We start from the raw sequence: 20,418 nt of genomic DNA on the forward strand, positions 1-20,418 counted from the left end.
TTGGTGCGGTTATAACAAAGGGTTAGCTCTAAATCAGCCCTACAAACATAAGCACTTTTTACCAAGTGACATAATGGCCACAATTAAACAAATTTATAAGGATTTAGCAAACCCCCTAAAAAAAGTGCCTTCACCAAAAAACTCAAAATCCTAACGAAAGTTTTAATAACGTAGTGTGGAATAAAGTCCCCAAAAATGTGTTTGTGAGACTGAACACTTTGAAGTTAGGTGTGCTGGATGCAGTGCTAAGTTTCAATGATGGATTTGCCAGTAAGTTGGATATCTACAATGAATTAGGCCTAACTTTGAGTAAAAACTCAGTGCTCGCGCTTCGTGGTTTTGATGTTTTGCGACTCAAGAAAGCCGACAAAGCTGCACAACTAATGACCAAGGAAGCCAGAACAGCTAGAAAAAAGAGAAGACTGGTTCTATAGGAGGATCAGGAGCATGCTGATGGCCCTGCCTATGGTGCTGGGATGTTCTAAGCTAGCTAAAGTAAGTACAGTACGTAGTTTTAAATATAACCGTCGTTTCCCGAAAACTGTGTTTTTTTAAACAAAGGTACATTTTTCTCAAAACCCAATGGAGGTATGGCAACCAATTTTTTCCACTTATAAAACACCTAATTACCTAAACATGGAAACAGAATAGATAGTGTAGCACAACACACTAGCTTCAAAAAAAATATTTTTCTAAAAAAAAAACTAGAAATTTTAAATAACTTTAAAAAATCTAAATTATCTATTAATTTATTTTTAATTTTTACCATTGTGCTTCTGTAGTTAGATAAATATCATAACAATACACACACAAAATTTTAGGCCTATAGATGTAATGGTTCCTGAGAAAAGTGTGCCTAAATTTGTAGAATTTAACATGGTCGGTATAGGGCCTTCCCGCTCCCCTTAAGAAAAAGATGTAAAAATGTACAGACAACCAAAAAATAAAAAAAATATGAGCCACAAATAAACGTATCTAAACAAAAAAACGAATACACTCGACATGTAACCTTGATGTCCCCTTATACCGTTTCAAGGTTACAAATTCTAAATCCTATTCATATACAAGGATATCCAGCTACATCCTAATTTGTTCAGAAAAATAAAACACGATCTTATTTACTACTTACTATCTGTAAAACATGAGTGTGTTGTACGTAAAATAAATAACTATATGTACTGAAATTGAATATAAACTATATTGCAACTTATATTACATTCAATTTACAGTGCAAAAAGTCAATTCAAAATGAAAAAAGTACAAAATAGAAAACAACGAGACTTTCTGGTAAATAGTCCCCACCAGATGAAAGAAAGTCTGCATGTATGAAATAGAAAAAAAGATTTGCCGTTTCCTTCTTTTAAAGTCTTCAGCTGATACGTTGTTTCAGCTGCTTATTCCATTGGTGTTGAACAGCGTTGCCAATCGGGTGGTAATTACCACATGTTGTGGTAATTTAAGGTCTCGGTGGTATTTTCAGGTGGTAATTTTGCCCCGGTGGTAAATTGGTGGTAACTTTAAATTAATTAGGGAAAACAACGAACACTGAGAATTCCGCTTTCAGGTAACCTGATTGATTTCCCATTCAACACATTCAATCGATATAATATTACAATATGTATTCAGATTGTTGTTGTTTTTAATACTCTATGCTAAGATAGAAATTGACGGTTGGCATAGTTAGTCTATGATAACAACAACACCAGGGATATTTAGTCTATGCTGTTAGTAATAGTGTTAGTGTTCTTCTTCTCTTGAATTTTGGTTTCTATTTTCTTATTTCTTCTAGTGAAGTTATTCAGTTGAGATAAGTTGATCATTTTAATGGATGATAAGATTTCATAGCCGTTGTGAGTTGGCTTTAGTTAAGTACGTTTTTCCAAGATACGTAAGATTTCAAGTTTTCTTTATCGTGCATTTTAATCCGTGGACCTAGAATAGTAAAGTATGTAGTGAAATTGTGTATAGACTGTGGCCAAGGTATAGGCTACAAAAAATGTAGCAATATTTTTTCTTCTCGGACTAGCCCATTATTTTTATTGTGTTCATGTCATAACTGTTAGTAGTGCTTGGCCAATCTTTTCCCCTTGGACCATTATTTTATAGTGCATATAACTTAAGAACGTAGATCTCTTTTTTGCAATGCTATTTTTCTTCTTGGACTATTATTTTTAGAGTGTAGATGACACTTTTGAGAGCTAGCTTTGCTGCTTTAAGTTCATACAAATCATTTGTTTTGTAAATATGATTAGGGGCCTATAGCTAGGTAACGACCTAGTCCTAATTATGCTTTGTAATACCTACTACTAGCCTATCTGCTCTGCTTCATAATTGTTTTCCCTAAGCTTAAACTAAACATCACCTAACTATAGTTAGTGTTGGCCTAACTAATTTACATTTTCCATTTACCAATCCATCTAACTTTGAACTAGCTTTATTGACATGAATCTCTAATTGGACTAACTTAAGTTACTAAGATGGATAAGTTTATTATTAAAGGTAGGCCTAAGCCTAAGAAAGATGAAGATGAGAAAAAAGACAAAGATGATGAAAGTAGACAGAGCAAGTCGTTTTGTAGAAAGCTCACATGGTGAATCGAGCAAAAAATCTATTGGCCTAGTTCAATGTCTCTTGCAATCCCAATGGAGTACGAAGACTTAGGAATAGATCCAGATGATCCAGAACCATTAGGTCAAAGCTCTAGTGAGGAGGACCAGGTTAATATTGCTGCTAGTAGCAAGGAAAACTGAGCTTGATACAGACCTAGCCGTACACTCAACTTCAAATACCACCCAACCAAAAAACTGCTGCTAGGCCTAAAATTGTGTCTAGGTTTACCCATACTGCCACCATTAGGCCTAGTAAAAAAGAAAGAAAATTCAATTCAAACTGGTTGAATGACCCCCCAGTTCAAAAACTGGCTACAAAAAAAAGTCAAAGAAAGAAACCGGACAAGACATGGCATATTGTAGTGTCTGTGATGCAGTCATGGGGGCGCATAAAACAGAGATTGTGCGTCATGGAAAGTCCTCAAGCACCTAAAATTAAATCAAGGAGATAGCCACTAACAAAAGACTTAAAAAAAATTGTTCAAGAACTACAAACAGATAAAAGTGTCAAACGAGCAGAATTAAAATTAGCCGGCCTAATTGCAACCAACAACCTGCCCTTTTCGCTGATGGATACATTGATTCCGCTGTGCAAATCGGTCTTTCCGGACCTCAGAAATTGCTGCTAAACTGTGTATGAAACGCACTAAAACAACAACTGTGATTAAAAAAAAAGCCTTAGGTCCCGCATTCATGGAATTGATTTACCAAAAACTAAGGGCACCAGGATCGTTTTTTCTCCTTGATCATGGATGAGAACAACGGATCAGGCATCGGTTAATCAATGTGCCCTCACAGTTATCTATATTGATGATGTAACTGGAACGCCCAAAAACTAATTTATTTGACATGTTTGAAGTCAAATCTAGCACTGCTGATGAATTATTCACTGGTATGATGAACTCGCTGAAATCAAAAAATATACCCATTGAAAACTTAGTGGGATTTAGTTTTCTGACACATGTAATGTGATGGTGGGGCAGCAATCATTCGGTTTTTTCACTTTTGAAAATAGAAATCCCTCACATTGCATGTGTCAAGTGTTCTTGCCACATGATCCACCTGGCGGCAAGTAAAGCATGTATGAAGTTACCAAAGACAGTGGAGGATTTGCTCCGAAATCTTGGGCTCACTTTCAGCAGAAGTTTTGGGAGACAGTCTGCCTTTGTACAGTTCCAAGAGTTTTTTCAAGAGGGAAATCCACAAAATACTATCACCAGCAGTAAACAAGATGGCTGTCATTAAAATCTTGCGTTGACAGAGTGATTGAAACAATTTCAACCGTTGAAGGCCTACCTGCTGACCGCTTCTGTCGAAGACCCGTCAAACACAGTGGATAGCATGTTAGCTGCTATGAACAACCAATTTATCTACTTATATTTGGAGTTTATGTCTTATGTTCTTGGTATGCTAACAGATTTTAATGTAATGTTCCAATCCGAAACACCACTTCTCCATAGATTGCGACCAGAGGTTCACAAGATGCTTCAAGATCTGTGTACAAACTACATGGACTTAAACTACATTAAAAATACACCCATCATGTCCATTGAGCATTCAAACCCCCGTCATTTCCTGCAATTAGAACAAATATATTTAGGCATTCAGGCAACAGAAACATTTAATGAATTAAAGAAAAATGCAGAAAAGAAAGATTATTGAAGTTTTCTTAAAAAGTATTTTAAGCTTCTATGTGGAATTGGTCACACAAATCAAATCTAGATTTGATTTTTCTGATGAAGTTTTTGATGTCCTCAGTGTCTTGGAGCCAAAAAGTGCCCAAACCTTCAAAGTAAGGTCTTTGGCTCATGTCATTAACAGATTTCCCGTTCTGAAGAAAGTTGTTGATGTCCAAAAACTCGACAATCAGTGGAAAAGTCATGCTTTGCTAGACTTCAAAAGAGCATAAACTTGATGCAAATGAGTCTGCTATGCAATATTGGAAGGCTGTATTCAGTCTAAAGACAGTCGCTGGAGATGCTATGTTTACAGAAATACAAAAAGTGTTTTAACTTACTTTTTATACTGCCATTTTTCAAATTCATCTGTCGAACGAATATTCAGTGAACTGAAGCATTGCAAAACCAATGACAGAAACAAATTGAAAACAGAAACAGTCGTTTCATTGATGGGTACAAGGGAAGGAATCCGAAATAGCGGTGGATGTGTTTAAATTTGAACCTACCAAGGAAATGCTCACAAGAAATATATGGCAATAAGAAATTAGGCCTTATTATTATTATTTGGCTTTTAAAAAAACTAAAAACTGTGTTAATATAGCCAAATATATTGTGATTCATATTTTGGTCATCAAGTGATATATTGTGAAATAAATTTTTGTGTGTATATTATATATATATATATTTATATATAAATAAATATTTGAACCTGAGTTATAGAGTAGGCTAAAACACATCATGGTAATGCTAGCCTTCTAAGGTTTTAATTTCAAGACTATGTGTGCCTAGCACTTTGCCCTGACATTAAAAAAAATTGTGGTTAACACATTTAAAAACAGTGATCTAGTGTAATTTTTTCCATAAAGCTACAAGTTGAGTTAAAGGAAAAAAGTGGATTTTTAGAACAACAACATAACAGTTCATGTGATTTATCATACAAATTTATTAAACTGTACATCAGTAAACAACCTATTTTGGAGGTAGGATATCATGAAAGAGTGTTGTAAGTATTTTTGCTTAACCTTGCATGTTTGGTTTTGGTAGGCCTTTCCTAAAATAATTACTTTGTAGGCCTATAGTATGTTCAAACCTAAAGCCTGTGCTTAGCTGGTTGACAGTGAGATTTTAGAAGTCATTTACATATTATATTCCTTTACTCCTTCATTTGAATCACAGCAGGATTGCATGATTAATGTCTGCTTTTATCATGTTTACAAGTTTCTATTTAAAAACTTTGGCATGGATCCAAGGCTCATTGAAAGTTAAATTTGTATTTTTCTGAAACTAACTTTTTCATGCAAATTGTCTCTGTAAAAAAGTAAAAAGTTAATTTTTTTACAATATAAGTTATGATATTTATGCTCTAAAATCAACCATATTCAATGCAATAAAAAAATCCTGCTCGTTAAGCCATTTAAGAGTGTCTAACCTAGAAAACCTGGAAAAGTCAGGGAATTTTATATGTTCAGTTTGGTAGACACCCTGCATTTACAAATATAGACTGTCATACGATGTCGATAACACACTTTAGTAGCCTAAATATACTTTTAAAGCAAGGTGGTAATTTGGGGTCATAGGTGGTATTTTTTTTTCAGGTACTGGGTGGGAATTTTCCAAAAGTGGATTGGCAACACTGGTGTTGAATAACTAGCTGTTATTTATTTTAAGGTTATGTTATGTGGGGTATTTTTACTTGTGGCGCTTGTAATTTAGTTGATTACCGGTGAATATTTTAACGTGGAATATTGAGGTAAATTATTGTATCGTTAGACAGTTTATCTTTTAAAAATGAGTAAACACAAAAGGACTAATAAATCAAGTTCACACCGAAATCAAAAAACCTTTCACACCAAACACACTCACTCAAGTAAAGTTTATACTGAGGATGAAGATTTAAGTAATGTTTGTCACAAATTAGCATTATCAGATGATCCTGATGATGAATTTGAAGGTAAGAGCAGAAATGTAAGAGTAGCCTGTTATATGTTATGTATGGATATCTAGGTTAAGCTAGGCTATTGGTGTAAAATATTGTACATTGACAATTTGAACACCTTTACTGTGGTAAGAGTCATATTCTGATTTTGGTACTGCTGGATAATTGATAGTTTTACCCACAAAAGTAAATATTTTAAACTATGTATTCATGTTTTGTTTTTGCCACTTTTTGTTATTTGTTGTCTTTAAAAAGGAAAACGTTGCTTAAAAAGTAGGGTAAAGTGATCAGTGGTGGACTAGGGATAGGAAAAAACCAATGGAACGTTTCTCCCAGAACTTTTGTTGTTCAGACAACAGTTTCGGGTTGTAAGCTCGATGGTACTGACTACTGTCGTTGCACTGCACATCAATTGCACAACTGTTGAAACTGAATATATATAGGATATTAGTACAATAGATATTAAAGGGAGGAAGGCCTAAATAACAACAGAAATTACAACGGAAACGTCCCTGGTCATCAGTGTAGGCTTTAGTGGCACCTGCGGAACCATCCCGCACTTCTGGTAAAATAAAATAAAAACATCCTCGAGATAGTACGTAAATTCAGGGTAGGGTACGATAAGCGGACCCGGTTTTTTATATCAAAATTGGCAAACAATATTACTTAACCCTTCCAACGTGGCTAACGCCTATAGACGCGGAACTGCTGATGCTTTAAACACGGATAACGTCTACAAACGCAAAAGCTTTACTCTTGAAATGGCGAAGAATTAGTTGTTAAAACTTCTGTAAGAGAGCAGGTCGATGTTCCTTTCGATTGTCGGGACTAGACAAAACGCTTTGTCACCGTTGGTGGACGTTGTAACGGTATCTACTCGGGTTGAAAGCAATCGCCGCCATTTTTTGTATGGCCTGTGACGTGGCATACGCCTACAGACGCGTTCGTTTCATTTAGCTGTTTAACTACATGTGTGTTGGTCGTATGTTGGTTATATTGTTAAACAAAGTGTTTTGAATCAGTCCGTTGTTATTCTAATAGTGTTTTAGTTTGTTTTTACTAACATTTAGTATAATTTTTTGATATAATGGCTAATCCAGATGATCCAAGTTTTGACGAATTTGTTAGTAATTTATTATAAACACTTCATTCTCAAGTGCGATTGATTTTGATGCTGTGGACAATGAAGAGGACGAAAATATCATTCTTTCATGTATTAATTGTGTAATAAGAAAAGTTTGAATTCATTCATTTTACGTGAACTGATTTTCCAACTTTTATCATTTTACTACGAACAACGTAGTTTGAGCGCATTTTTGGTATATTATACGTGTAATTTTTTTAAAAACTATTTGTTTTGTATATTATACCAGTTTCACCATACAAGTCCAGTTTATTTATTCTAAATAAAAAAGGTTTATAAGTACAATATTTGTTTCATTTCCCTTGTAGGCTATCGTATAAATAAGTTTGTGTTGAATTTTCCTATTATTACATTTCAAAATCTTATACTGAACTTATTTATTTTTATGTACTAATTATACAGAAACTTCAGTTACAATTTACTCATTATAAATAACCTGTATAAATGTAATGTAAGCTGTCAAATAGTGTTCCTATATGTACATTATCCTGCAATGGAGTTTATTCAAAATTTCAAATGTTTTCGTGCGTATAAAATTCTCAAAAATATGTAATATTACATGTTTATTTTTTTTCATATATTAAAGGTAATACCAAGGAATATGAAACAAAAATTAGCATTGGGAAATTTAAAAAAAAATATTTTTTTATGTCTTAGTGTTTGACAGTAATTTAAATTAGCGCTTTAAGGGTTAATCATAACCACCAATATAATCAATCAATACTGATTAATTATTTTGAACAATTAACTTAAATAATCTATATCAACAGCTGCAAACACTTTCAAATAATACACGTAAGGTAATATTTCAATTTTACATAAGTAACATCTGATTATTTACAATGGCAGTCAATTTTAGAAAACTACACGACATTGCTTTGATGATAAGACATGTTTTACGTGGCTTCAACATGTTGGACAGAAAAATCCATTATGTGAAATTTGTGGGAGAGAAACAACTGTTTGCAACTGTGAGAGGAGCAAATATTAGGACTTCAGTTTTCCTAATTTTGGTTACAAAAATTTGTTTTATCACTGTAAATATTAAATTCATATTTTAATTTAAAACATATGATTGTTATTGAGGACTATAGATACTTTTATATCGATTGATAGTCTAGGATTTGAGATGCGAATATTAGGTATCGATGATTACATTGTTCGATATAAAAAACCGGGTCCGCTTATCGTACCCTAACCTAAATTCAAGCTCAGATCACTTGAAAAAGGCTAAACCGAAATGCCCTTGATCCTCAGTGCGGGCTTCGGCGCCACCATGCCCTTCTGGTATAAAACAGGAAAAACATCCTCGAAATTCGAGTTCAGATCACATGAGTGCCCCGTTAAATAAATAAATAATGACTTTATTTTCAAGCGAATTTTCAGTATTTACAAACAGCTTTTTCAAATTAACTCAGGACAAATTACATAATAAGCTGAAACAGCATAAAATAAAGTATACATAAGTGGCTACCTAATAACTTAAGTTAGTTTCTTTTAACTTCCTTTTTAAAACTACTTAAGGGTAGGGTTTTAACAGCAGGTGGTAGGGCATTGTATTCCTTGGGTCCAAAGTACGAGAATCCCCTCTTGCCCCTCTCCAGGTGAACCCTCGGCAGTTGCAGCATGGCGTCCTGCCGAGTATGACGTTCCCTGACCGCCGACCGCAACATCAATCTTTTGTTCAGGTACGCAGGTCTACCAGTGTCAAGAACCTTGTGGACTATGGTGACAGTTTGTCTCCTACAAATCTCCTTAATAGTTTAACACACTTGCTTTCCGCGGTAACTTGTAATATGGTCAAATTTACGAATATTGTAAACAAACCTTACTGCACAGTTTTGGAGCCTATGAAGAATTGTAAGTTGTTCCTGACTCAAGCTGTAACCAAACACGGGAAGTGAATATTCAATTATAGGGAAAATAAGGGCCTGCACAAGTTGCAACTTTGCAGCCTCGGGAAGAATATTCTTCAGCCTGTAAAGCATCCTAAGTTTGCACATAACTCTAACGATGTATCAACTCAATCTGGCTATTGAAAGTAAGCTCCGAGTCTATGCTGACTCCAAGAATCTTCAGTCAGCCTATCACACCTTAATAAAATCAACACTATTGAGCGAAATATTTCCCATATCACAGCATTTAGGGTCTGTTTACCAAAATGCATGACCGAGCACTTTTCAGGGTTCAGCCTGAGACCGTGATCTTCTGACCATTTACTAACTGCTAACAAATCATTTCTCAGCTGAATACAAGCCTCGTTTGCCTCTGAGGGATGGTAAGATAAGCAAGAGTTGACAATCATCTGCATAGGCATGCAATGAACAGAAATTTAACTGGCTGTCCAAACCTGCAACATACAAAATAAACAGAATTGGCCCCAAACCAATCACCTTTGATATAGTTGGGAGTAAAGAAATAGGTCTAAACTGAGAGGCAGTAGAAGCATTTGGTACCTTGGGGATCGGAAACCCACGACGCTTTTCTTCTATGCCGTCGGATAACAACCATCCATCAGTGATTTATTGATAAGGTGAGTAATTACTCCAGAACAATATGGACTTAAGCCTTTCACCATATGGATGGATATACCATCTACTCCGAAAGCTGATGAAGAAATGCTGTTTATTACTTGTCTTATTTCATACTCACTCACTTGCCTAAATTTAAAATCACTCCTGGTTTTCACTGTGTGAGTTATTTTTTATAAAAATTAAGCATATCTGTACTTGAGGTGTTTCCTGCACCCATTTGAGCAAAGTAAGTGTTCAATACATCTGGAGTTATTTTGCAGGTATTCGTATTATCTTGACCAGTATTCATCGCTCCTTCTCTTCGCATCGCCTTCCAGAAAGCTTTAGGATTTTTCAGATCTAAATTTTTTTTTAAATCATTTATTCTTTGCAAGCATTATGGCATTGTTTAAATTATTTCTCAATTTGCAATAAGATTGCTTAATGGTGGGGCATTTTGTTTTTACATAATCGTTCCTCAATTTATTTTTCATTACGGTTAGTCTTTTTATGTAATCGTCACGCCATGGTGCTCTATCTTTAGTGACACGTTTTCTAACTAACGGAACACATAATGTCAAAGATATTTATTATAACTTTTGTCAGTTATTTATCGGTCATTTTCATTAATACACTTTAATTCTTTAATCTCGTCCCAGTTAGTGTTTGATGCAAGATCAATAAAACTCTCCATATCGAAATCTCGAAAGTTTCTATAGGCTATATACTTAGCTTCCCTTTGGCATCTGTATCAAGAAATATCACAAAACACAAGGCTTATGATCAGTTATCTTTCTTCCCCTTGCATCAAGCATGATTGAAGTGTCTATTAAACCTACGTGTTTAGGAACGAAGTTTTTGTCTGCAATAATGTGGTCAATAAGTGTTTCCTTCCGCCCTACCCAAAATTTCTTAATCATGATCTGACATAATAAAAATGGCTTACCCTGGGGCGAACCAGCCAACACAAGAATTAAAGTAATAACATTTCAAACATAATTAAAATAATATAAAAATAATAAAAACTTACAAAACGTTTAATGTTCTAACATGTTTAATATAAGGGTATAATGTCTCGGCTGCTCTGGGAAAGTTATGAAGCCAGTCCATGACACAAGGAAAACCTGTTCAAAACTCCATGTAGTCGTAAAAAAGACACAATTTCCTAATTGTTTATTGTATGTAATGCAGTCAAAACAACTTAATAGAAACCCACTGTAGGTACTTATTTATCATAGGTTGTACCACTTCACCACTGTTCTATTGAAGGTAACTCCATTGTTCTATTTGGAGAACCAGGAGAAACAAAGTTCACTGAAAAAGACACCAACACAAAATGGCTAATGGCACCACCAAAACACAAAGTCTTTATTTGAGATGTATAATGCAAAAAAGTCTGACTAATCACAAAATAGCTAAAACTGCTTATTTAAAACGAGATGCCCAAGATAAATGTGCATTGGTATAAAATGTTGCATAAATGTCTATAAAGAGGAACATAACTGAGAGTAGGCTACAGAGGAATAAACATCAACATATAGGTAGAATTTGATGAATAATTATCAATAAATCTTCACCATAGATGGAGAAACTGTTGGAAAAATGTTTGGGTATCTAAAATTTCTTCTACTTTGTTGCTCTGAGTGTTGGTATCTCAATTATCCCCTCCACCGATGCGTATCACTCCTTAGTTTATTATCCTCTCTCCCTGAAACCCTGATTTCCCTTGACCTCTAGACTGTTGGACTATTTGAGATATGATCTAAAATGTCAAACATAGTATTAGTTAATTTAGGTTGAATGAAAAACAAAACTCAACGTCACAACTTAAAAAAAACATCATTGTTGTGCACAACCAAAATAATAATTCTCAATCTTCTCAAAATGTAAATTATGATGGTCCTATTCGCTTATAGCTTGGGGTTACAAATGAGGAGGAGAGGGGAGAGGTTTGTCTCACCTGGCTTTTACATTATAGGGTTACAACAACACAACACATGGTTGAAGTCCATTCAAATCTTGTCTTGTATGGCCCACTACTGGATTGGGGGAGTAATTTTTTCTAGTGTTTCATTTAAAATTTATTCTTAAGAATCACAGAAACTCATTTGGTTTAGACTCACATTGTGAAGATGACAATTATAATGGTAAACTTGAACTTAACAGTAAAATATAAAATTCTTTAAAAGTCATTTTTGAACTTTTTTGATTATGGTAAAAAATAAAAATATTTTAATATTATCAAACAACTAATTTAATTTTTATTGGATCCCTTCATATGGATTGACCCTAATGCACTTCCAATAAACTCAAAACGAGGATGTAAGAATGTGTTGATAAATTGTATATTGTACCAACATAGCACAAATTCAACATTCAACAAATAATTGGTTGGAAAACATTAAAGGAATAGACTTAAACATTTTTAATCTTATATAACAACATTAATTAGTACATACTTTATACAATGTAACATACCTAAATTAAACTTATAATTAAACTACATAAGTTGAAAATTCCATATCACATATGAATTTTGTTTTGTAAACATTGTCTGAATAGTTAAATTATAAAAATATAAATTGTATATGCTTAATTTATATTCAAGGTGATGGCAGATCAGTACCATTTCCAGTTGCAATGTGGGACATGGAACACTGTGATCCAAAAAAGTGTTCTGGGAGAAAACTGGCCCGTCACCACCTCGTTAAAGTTCTTCGTTTGGGACAGCGCTTTTCTGGAATTGTTCTGACGCCTGTTGGTGAAAAGGTATTAACTTTGAAATTTTCATTTTGTTGTTTTTAAAGATAACTGATACTAATCAATTATGATATATTTTGAATTTCGCCATGATTCCTTGATTTTTTTACATTACCATTGTAAAGTTTATTATGTTTTCTGTTAGTCTTTTGAGCTATCATTGTAATATTATTCTCATTCTGATAGAATATACTCATGTGTGTGTATATATGCTCCCGGCAGAGCAAGTACTTTTTGCGATTCAATGTTTATTGAAATAAATTAAATTCGGCTATTGCCATTTATACAAATTTAATGAATATATATATATATATATATATATATATATATATATATATATACAGGGTGTATATTATGTCTGGAAACACCCAAATATATCCTTTAATAATTTTAAATATTAAATTTGAAACCTCTTACAATCGTGATAGAGATTGGGCATCTACTTTTTGGAAACAATTTTTTGTTATGTCACACCAACGGGGGACGTCCTGCCGAGGGTAATCGTGAATATTCTTAATGGAAGCCTATACCTTGTGATACATAATTTTAAAGGTAATAGCTTACTGAATTGAATGCCACAAAACCGCATCTCAAAGGAATTATTCTATCAGAAAATAGAGCATCATTTTTAGTATTGAAAATTTACTGATGTTCAACAATGTAATTTTAACATGGTTCTTGCCACAAAATGTGTTACACTAATTTTTTAGCATTTTTTAAATGTTCAATTAAAATATAAATAAACAATTTTATTTTTAAGCTGGTTTCATTAGTACAAATTTACCAGTTTTTATTACAATGAATAAAACTTATGAGTCTCTTTCTCTCTCTAACTTATGAATCTGTACTTGGTGTTTTCCAGTCAGCAGGGAAGGTTTAAAGAGACAAAGGTCACTAGCCTATGAGAAAACATTATTGTGTTATTAATCATCTGGTCTACAGGTTTCAGTTTGTTGAGCATGGAGCTTTCACTAGGACAGGTCTAAGCTTGGGAATTACAAATGGACAAAGGTCATATATCATTCCTGTCGAGTTTAATCAGTGTCTCTGAAGCATTGCTGTCAACAAGTTATCTAATTACAGTAGTTCAGTTTTTATTTGGCATTTTAATGGAATTGTTTGAAAGAGAACGAATTACTCTGTTGATGATGCGAGGATATGGCGATCGTCAAAGATCTTATCGGGAAGGGAAGTTTGTTAATTTGTTTAATGACACTTTCCCAGAAAGGAATCCCATAAGTGTTTCAACAATATCAAAAACTATTGAGCGTTTTGAAATGACAGGGAGTGTACGTAATCGGCCAAAGTCGGGTAGGATACAATCTGCAAACAGATGAAGAACATGCACTAGATGTTTTGCAAACATTTATTGAAGACCCACATACATCGCTCAGAAAAAGCTGCACAGCAACATGATATGCACCCTATGTCTGTGAGTAAGATTTTGAAAAATTAATAAATACAAACCATTTAAAGTTCATTTAGTCCAACAGTTAAGTGAGGATGATTACGACAGAAGAGTTGAGTTTTGTGAACTTGTGATGCGCAAATGTGATGACAATAGAGATTTTCTGACCAACATACTATTTTCTGATGAGGCAACTTTTTTCCTAAATGGCAATGTTAACAGGCACAATTGCCGTTACTGGGCTAGTGAAAACCCACATTGGATTACTGAGTCCCATTCACAGCAACCACAAAAACTGAACGTATGGTGTGGAATTTTAGGTAACAAAATTGTTGGACCCTTTTTCATCAATGGAAATTTAAATGCCGAACTTTACTACAATATGCTCCAAAATGAAATAATCCCAGCTATTCAAATTGCATCAGGAGAATACTTTGATAATGTATGGTTTCAGCAGGATGGTGCTCCACCCCATTATGGGAGACAGGTAAGAGAGTATTTGGATTTAAGGTTTCCTCATAAATGGATTGGCCGAAGAGGAGAAATCGAAATGGCCTCCAAGATCTCCGGATTTTGTCACCAATCGATTATTTCCTATGGGGTCATTTAAAATCCAATGTTTATAGAAGAAAAGCCTCATAATTTGGAAGACCTAAGAAACAGGATTATAGAGGAGATTGCTTTGATAACTGAAGAAATGTTAGGCAACTCTGTCGAATAATTTTACACAATATTGGCTCATTGTCAAACCGTAGAAGGAACACAGTTTCGAACAATTGCTTTGACACCAAATGCAGGTAAAAACGTTTGTTGTAAGACTTTTCTAACAGCATACATTATTTTTTATTTGTAATAAGAAATCAATAACATAAGTATTTCCATAATTGTACTGTAATAAAAAAACTGGCAAATTTGTGCTAATAGAACCAGCTTAAAATGAAATTTTTGTTTTATTTTAATTGAACATTTAAAAAAATGCTAAAAAATTAGTGTAACACATTTTGTGGCAAGAACCATGTTAAAAATTACATTGTTGATACATCAGTAAATTTTCAATACTAAAAATGCTCTATTTTCTGATAGAATAATTCCCTTGAGATGCGGTTTGTGGAATTCAATTCAGTAAGCTATTACCTTTAAAATTATGTATCACAAGGTACAGGCTTCCATTAAGAATATTCACGATACCCTCGGCAGGACGTCCCCCGTTGGTGTGACATAACAAAACATTGTTCCAAAAAGTAGATGCCCAATCTCTATCACGATTGTAAGAGGTTTCAATTTATATTTAAAATTATTAAAGGATATATTTGGGTGTTTCCAGACATAATATACACCCTGTATATATATATATACATATATACAGATTATAGCTTATTTGTTATTGGAGAGTTCCATTACTAATGAATTGAATCATAGGTTTTTCCTAACAATTTGCTTACAGAATTATTAAAAATTAAGTTATATTAAACTCCTTAAGGAAAATAACATTGGATTGTTGTAGAAAATTACTATGGATAAAGTCGGATAATATGGAATTAAATTTAAAATATTTTAATTTACAGAAAATTTTAATTCAAATTAATAAAAGTGGTTTAGTTATACAATAAATTACTTGACTACTTCCCAGCTGCAATCAGTAAGCACGATCTATCCCCTCCCCTCCCCCACTATTATTGTTCCAGCTAACGATGCCCAATAGAGATATACAAAAGGGCCAGCTGGACATTGCAGTGTTCTATACGCCCCACATCATAAACAGACTTGTTATCTTTATCATAATTTTGTAGGCTACATGCTACGTAAAAGGTTATTAATTTTAAAAACTGCCTTGGTTAACCCTGCACCTCAGATAATCAATACTTGGATAGTTGGGCTTCTACTGTAATAGTCATTTTCACTCATTTGATAGCTTAGTGTTCAGAACCATAATTTAAAGTGTCTTCACATTGTGTCTAGTCACAGGAGGGTCACATGACACAAGATGGAGTTGAAATGAGAGGTGAATGCATGTCTATGATTTAATAAATACAGATATAACATTTGCATTTGGGACAATCTTGAAAATTGGAGCAGTCAATCATAATTAAAAGCAGGGGTTATAGTTAAAAAAAAATTTTATTAAAAAATCCGTTCATAATAACAATTTTTAACAGAAATATTTGTAGATGTTGATGTACCAACCTTAACAGAAACTCTGGTGAGAGAAAACAGCATTGCATCTGCTGGTTAACAGTAACAAACTATTGGGCAGAGTTTTAATGTCTTTAAAATGTATATAATGGTAGCATAACTTTTAAACAATTACACCTCATAGCCTAGCTCAATAAAATTTTCTCCACATGAGGTAAGCTTAACGTGAATCCCAACTATCATCAAATGACCATTATGGCTTTTTCAGTGTGTCTCCCCGTCAGATCATGACATTGTGAGAGATTTTGGGGCTGCAGTGGTCGACTGCTCGTGGGCTCGTATCGATGAAACACCTTTTGGCAGAATGCGAACACCACATCCCCGTTTGCTTCCTTTCCTGGTAGCGGCCAATCCAATAAACTACGGGAAACCCTGCCAGTTGTCTTGTGTTGAGGCTCTTGCAGCAACATTTTACATTACTAGTAAGGTTAATATTAATGTTCTTAAAGAGTTGTGTTTGTTGCTAGAATCAGTTTTTTGTCCCATCACTCTTTCTTTCTCTGTAAAAGAAGGGTGTTGGGAAGATCAGTCTCAGCTGAAATAACCTATTGTTTAATTTATGCTAACTCAGTATTAACATTATTTGTAATTTTTTTTTTAATGATCTCCTTAGATTTCAAGGACGTTTGTGAGCTGTACTTGGCCAAATTCAAATGGGGTGATTCGTTCCTGAACCTGAACAGGGAACTGCTGGACAAGTATGCCGCCTGTGCTAACAGTGCAGAGGTGATCACTACTCAGAACGAATATCTAACACAGGCTCGACAGGAACGACTTGACAGACATGGTTGGTCATTTGGTGTTTTACTTTCAGTGAAAACTAAGAGAATGTGATTTTTTGTTTAGCCTTACTCAGTAATTGGAGTCTATGAACTTTTATAGGAATTTAATCGAACAAAACAAAAATTACAGTGAAATATGTTAGCCTGTCTATTCTATTTTCCACATTTGTTTGCCAAATATATTTCTTTTTGCATGATCATATTAATGCCTGAGAGACTATTCATAAACACTTGTATAAGCATATATTTTATGTATATAGATATACAAGGTGTGTTCAAAAAGTATTGCCAATTTTGTGTATTTTCAAAAATTATTTATTTATTCGTGAATATCTATTTTGTCCCCTTCAAAGTAATCCCCCTGGGATATACACTTGTGCCAACGTTTTTTCCAATCTTCGAAGCACTTCAAAAAATTATTTTTTTGTATCTTGTTCAGCTCCTCCTTCGATACCGTCTCTATCTCATCAATCGTGGTGTAGCGTCCTTTCATGAGCCTCTTCAGTTTCGGGAACAAGAAAAAGTCACAGGGGGTGGGGAATACGGTGACTGCGGTATCATTAGTGTGTTGTTTTTGGCCAAGAACTCGCGTACTAGCAGCGATGTGTGAGCAGGGGCGTTATCGTGGTGCAAAAGCCAATTTTTGTTTTTCCACAAGTTTGGGCGTTTCTGGCGGATTGCTTCGCGCAAACTTGCAGGTAATATTCCTTATTCACCGTTCTACCTTGTGGCAAGAACTCATGATGCACCATGCCCCTGCAATTGAAGAAAACTTTAAGCAAAACTTTCACATTTGACCGAACTTGGCGTGCTTTTTTCGGTCTTGGTGTGTGCGGCAGCTTCCATTGAGATGATTGAGCTTTGGTTACCACGTCATAACCATAAACCCATGATTCGTCACCAGTTATGACCGTCTGGAGCAAATTCGGGTCGTCGCGGACAGATTTCAACATCTCATTAGCAATGTTCATGCGATGCTGTTTTTGATCGAAATTGAGCAATTTTGGTACAGATTTTGTGGTGACCCGTCTCATGCCCTAATTATCGATTAAAATCGAATGGCACGAGCCAATCGATATGCCTAGGTCCTCGGCAATTTCTCTTAACGGTGATTTAACGATTGGCCAATACCATTTTCTTCACTTCATCAATTTTTTCGTCTGTTGTTGAAGTGCTCGGGCGTCCGGCACGCTCTTCGTCATTCACATCTTCTCGGCCTTCTGAAAACATTTTGTACCACCGATAAACGTTGCTTTTGTCCAAAGTAGCTTCTCCGTATACCACAGTCAACATTCGGAATGCATCCGCGCACTTAATTTCGTTTTTCACACAAAATTTGATACAGGTTCTTTGTTCCATTTTTTTGAATAGGTAAAAATTGAAGACAAACAAAAACACGTGCAAGCAAAGCAGCTGTCAACAATTAACTGAACATTCAAAATGGCCGAAATTGTCAACATAAGTGAGAGACATATGTATCAACATAATGCCACAAAAAAAAAAAAAATCAAAATTCAAATATACGTAAACCGCGAAAATTCAAAATTCGCGATAATTTTTGAACACACCTCGTAGTATATCTCTATTCAGTCCTTAGCAAGTTTCATTGCTGCAATTAATCCAATCACCACTCAGGCACTGACTGTCAATGATTTATCAGCCAAAAAACCTGCTTCCACATGGTTTTTTGCATGACAGTAGTGTCGCTGTATCAAAGACCTGTGTGTTGTGTCTGTTGTGTGCTACTTTTTGTCCTGTATAGTCTTAAAAATTTGTAACCGTTTTAATTCTGGACGAAGGATGATGGAAAAAACCGTGTCAAAACCATTTAACTAAAGAACTACTGAGAATTTCCAAAGCTAAAACAAGTGTTTTATACAGTATTCAGAGAAAAATTAATAATTTGGTTAATGTTAATGAAGTATTGTCTTGTACACAGGGTAAAATGAAATTTGTGTATAAGAAAAAAAAATGTAAGTATATATGAGTGTCTGTATACATATATACAGACAAATGTAAAAGTTTGTGAAGCTGTTTATATTTTTGATTTTCAATCATGCAAAATAACAGATTCAGACGAAATTTGGCAAGTACATTACTTGGATATTAGAATAAAACATAGACTTTAGAAATATCACTCACAAATACTCTTAGAAGTAACTAAAAAAATACATTTACTGTATAGATGGGTAATATTATTGACAGCGAAACAAGTAACAGAACACAATGTGTCACACTGGTAAAACAGTACTTCTTACATATTTGCATGAATAAATAACAGTGCTTGTGTGATGCATACAGTAATGACAAATAGTATTATCTATCGTTGATTATTTATGGCAGCAGTGATGAATTCAAACCAATTAGTTTATTCTGGATTTTACTTAATGAACAAAATTGAGAATCTACGTGTAAGGTACTGGAAATTGGTTTCCTTTGCCATTGTGGATCGGCACATTTATAGTAGGTGAAGGAACGAAAATTAAGAGATCGGACACTAACACGATTCAAAGAACCATGATCATAGCAAATGGACCACAGAGCAATACTCCAGACATATATACAACATTTTTTGACATTCTAAAAACAATTACCGAGGGAACAAAGGCAGTGAGCCAAGGAATTAAACTAATCGTAACTATTATTAAGGATAATTGTAACACATTAGACATGTGAGTGTATATAAAAGTGCATAATTCTACAAAGTAAGAAGTAATTAACATGAAAACACCATTTTTTTGCCTGTTGTATCAATGAATATAGAAGTAGACTCAAAAAAAGTATCATCAAGTCTTATGAACAAAATTTACACTTGTCGATTTTCATTTTTTAGTACTAAAGTAGAAATGGCAACAACAGAGAGGATGTGTATGTGTGTATGAGTGCATGGTTGTTCTTCTTCCATACTATAATATAAAGAATATTTTACTAGGCCTAGTCAGATTTATATAATTAAAGGAAAGAGGGTCTACATGAATAGAAGCTTGTGGATAAACATTATCATTATCTAGTCAAGACATGTGATGAGTTTAATCTAAGGGGAAAATGATGTGTTTGATAAGAAATAATGTTTTTGGTCCCCAACTGACTACAATAGTGTCATCATCTGAGACGTGTGAAGTAGTTGTTTTTGAGAGAGTTGAATGTTAAATAGAGTGTTATACTCTTTCTTCAATTCAGTTTAAACTGAAAATATTTAATTTCGGGCAATTGGAAACAAGAGTAAACTTAAAAATATTACTATGTTACAGATGAAAAGAGTGATTATCCTACATCATCGAGTGATGAAGAAGAGGAAGAAGACAAAAGTGAAGCAGATGACAATGGTTGTAGCTCTAGAAGAAATTGTGACATTTCTGTAAATAATAATAATGAAAATAAATTATGAAAATAA

The 20,418-nt window shown here is 34.1% G+C and overlaps 1 protein-coding gene across 2 annotated transcripts in view; it reads left to right on the forward strand.

Moving 5' to 3' along the window:
- Nucleotides 1-20,418, forward strand: part of LOC124354221 (18S rRNA aminocarboxypropyltransferase-like) — a 32,582-nt gene extending 12,164 nt beyond the window's left edge. Inside the window, exons 1-5 of one of the 2 annotated variants that reach the window (XM_046804518.1) lie at nucleotides 6,000-6,239; nucleotides 12,490-12,650; nucleotides 16,451-16,664; nucleotides 16,856-17,029; nucleotides 20,276-20,418. In XM_046804518.1, coding sequence (XP_046660474.1) covers nucleotides 6,077-6,239; nucleotides 12,490-12,650; nucleotides 16,451-16,664; nucleotides 16,856-17,029; nucleotides 20,276-20,412 — 849 coding nt within the window. In that variant the 5' untranslated portion in view covers nucleotides 6,000-6,076 and the 3' untranslated portion in view covers nucleotides 20,413-20,418. Of the gene's footprint in view, nucleotides 1-5,999; nucleotides 6,240-12,489; nucleotides 12,651-16,450; nucleotides 16,665-16,855; nucleotides 17,030-20,275 lie in introns of those variants that run through there. The other variant, XM_046804519.1, reaches the window with a different exon arrangement.

The sequence above is a fragment of the Homalodisca vitripennis genome, chromosome 2 (genome assembly GCF_021130785.1).
Source record: "Homalodisca vitripennis isolate AUS2020 chromosome 2, UT_GWSS_2.1, whole genome shotgun sequence".
NCBI lineage: Eukaryota > Metazoa > Arthropoda > Insecta > Hemiptera > Cicadellidae > Homalodisca > Homalodisca vitripennis.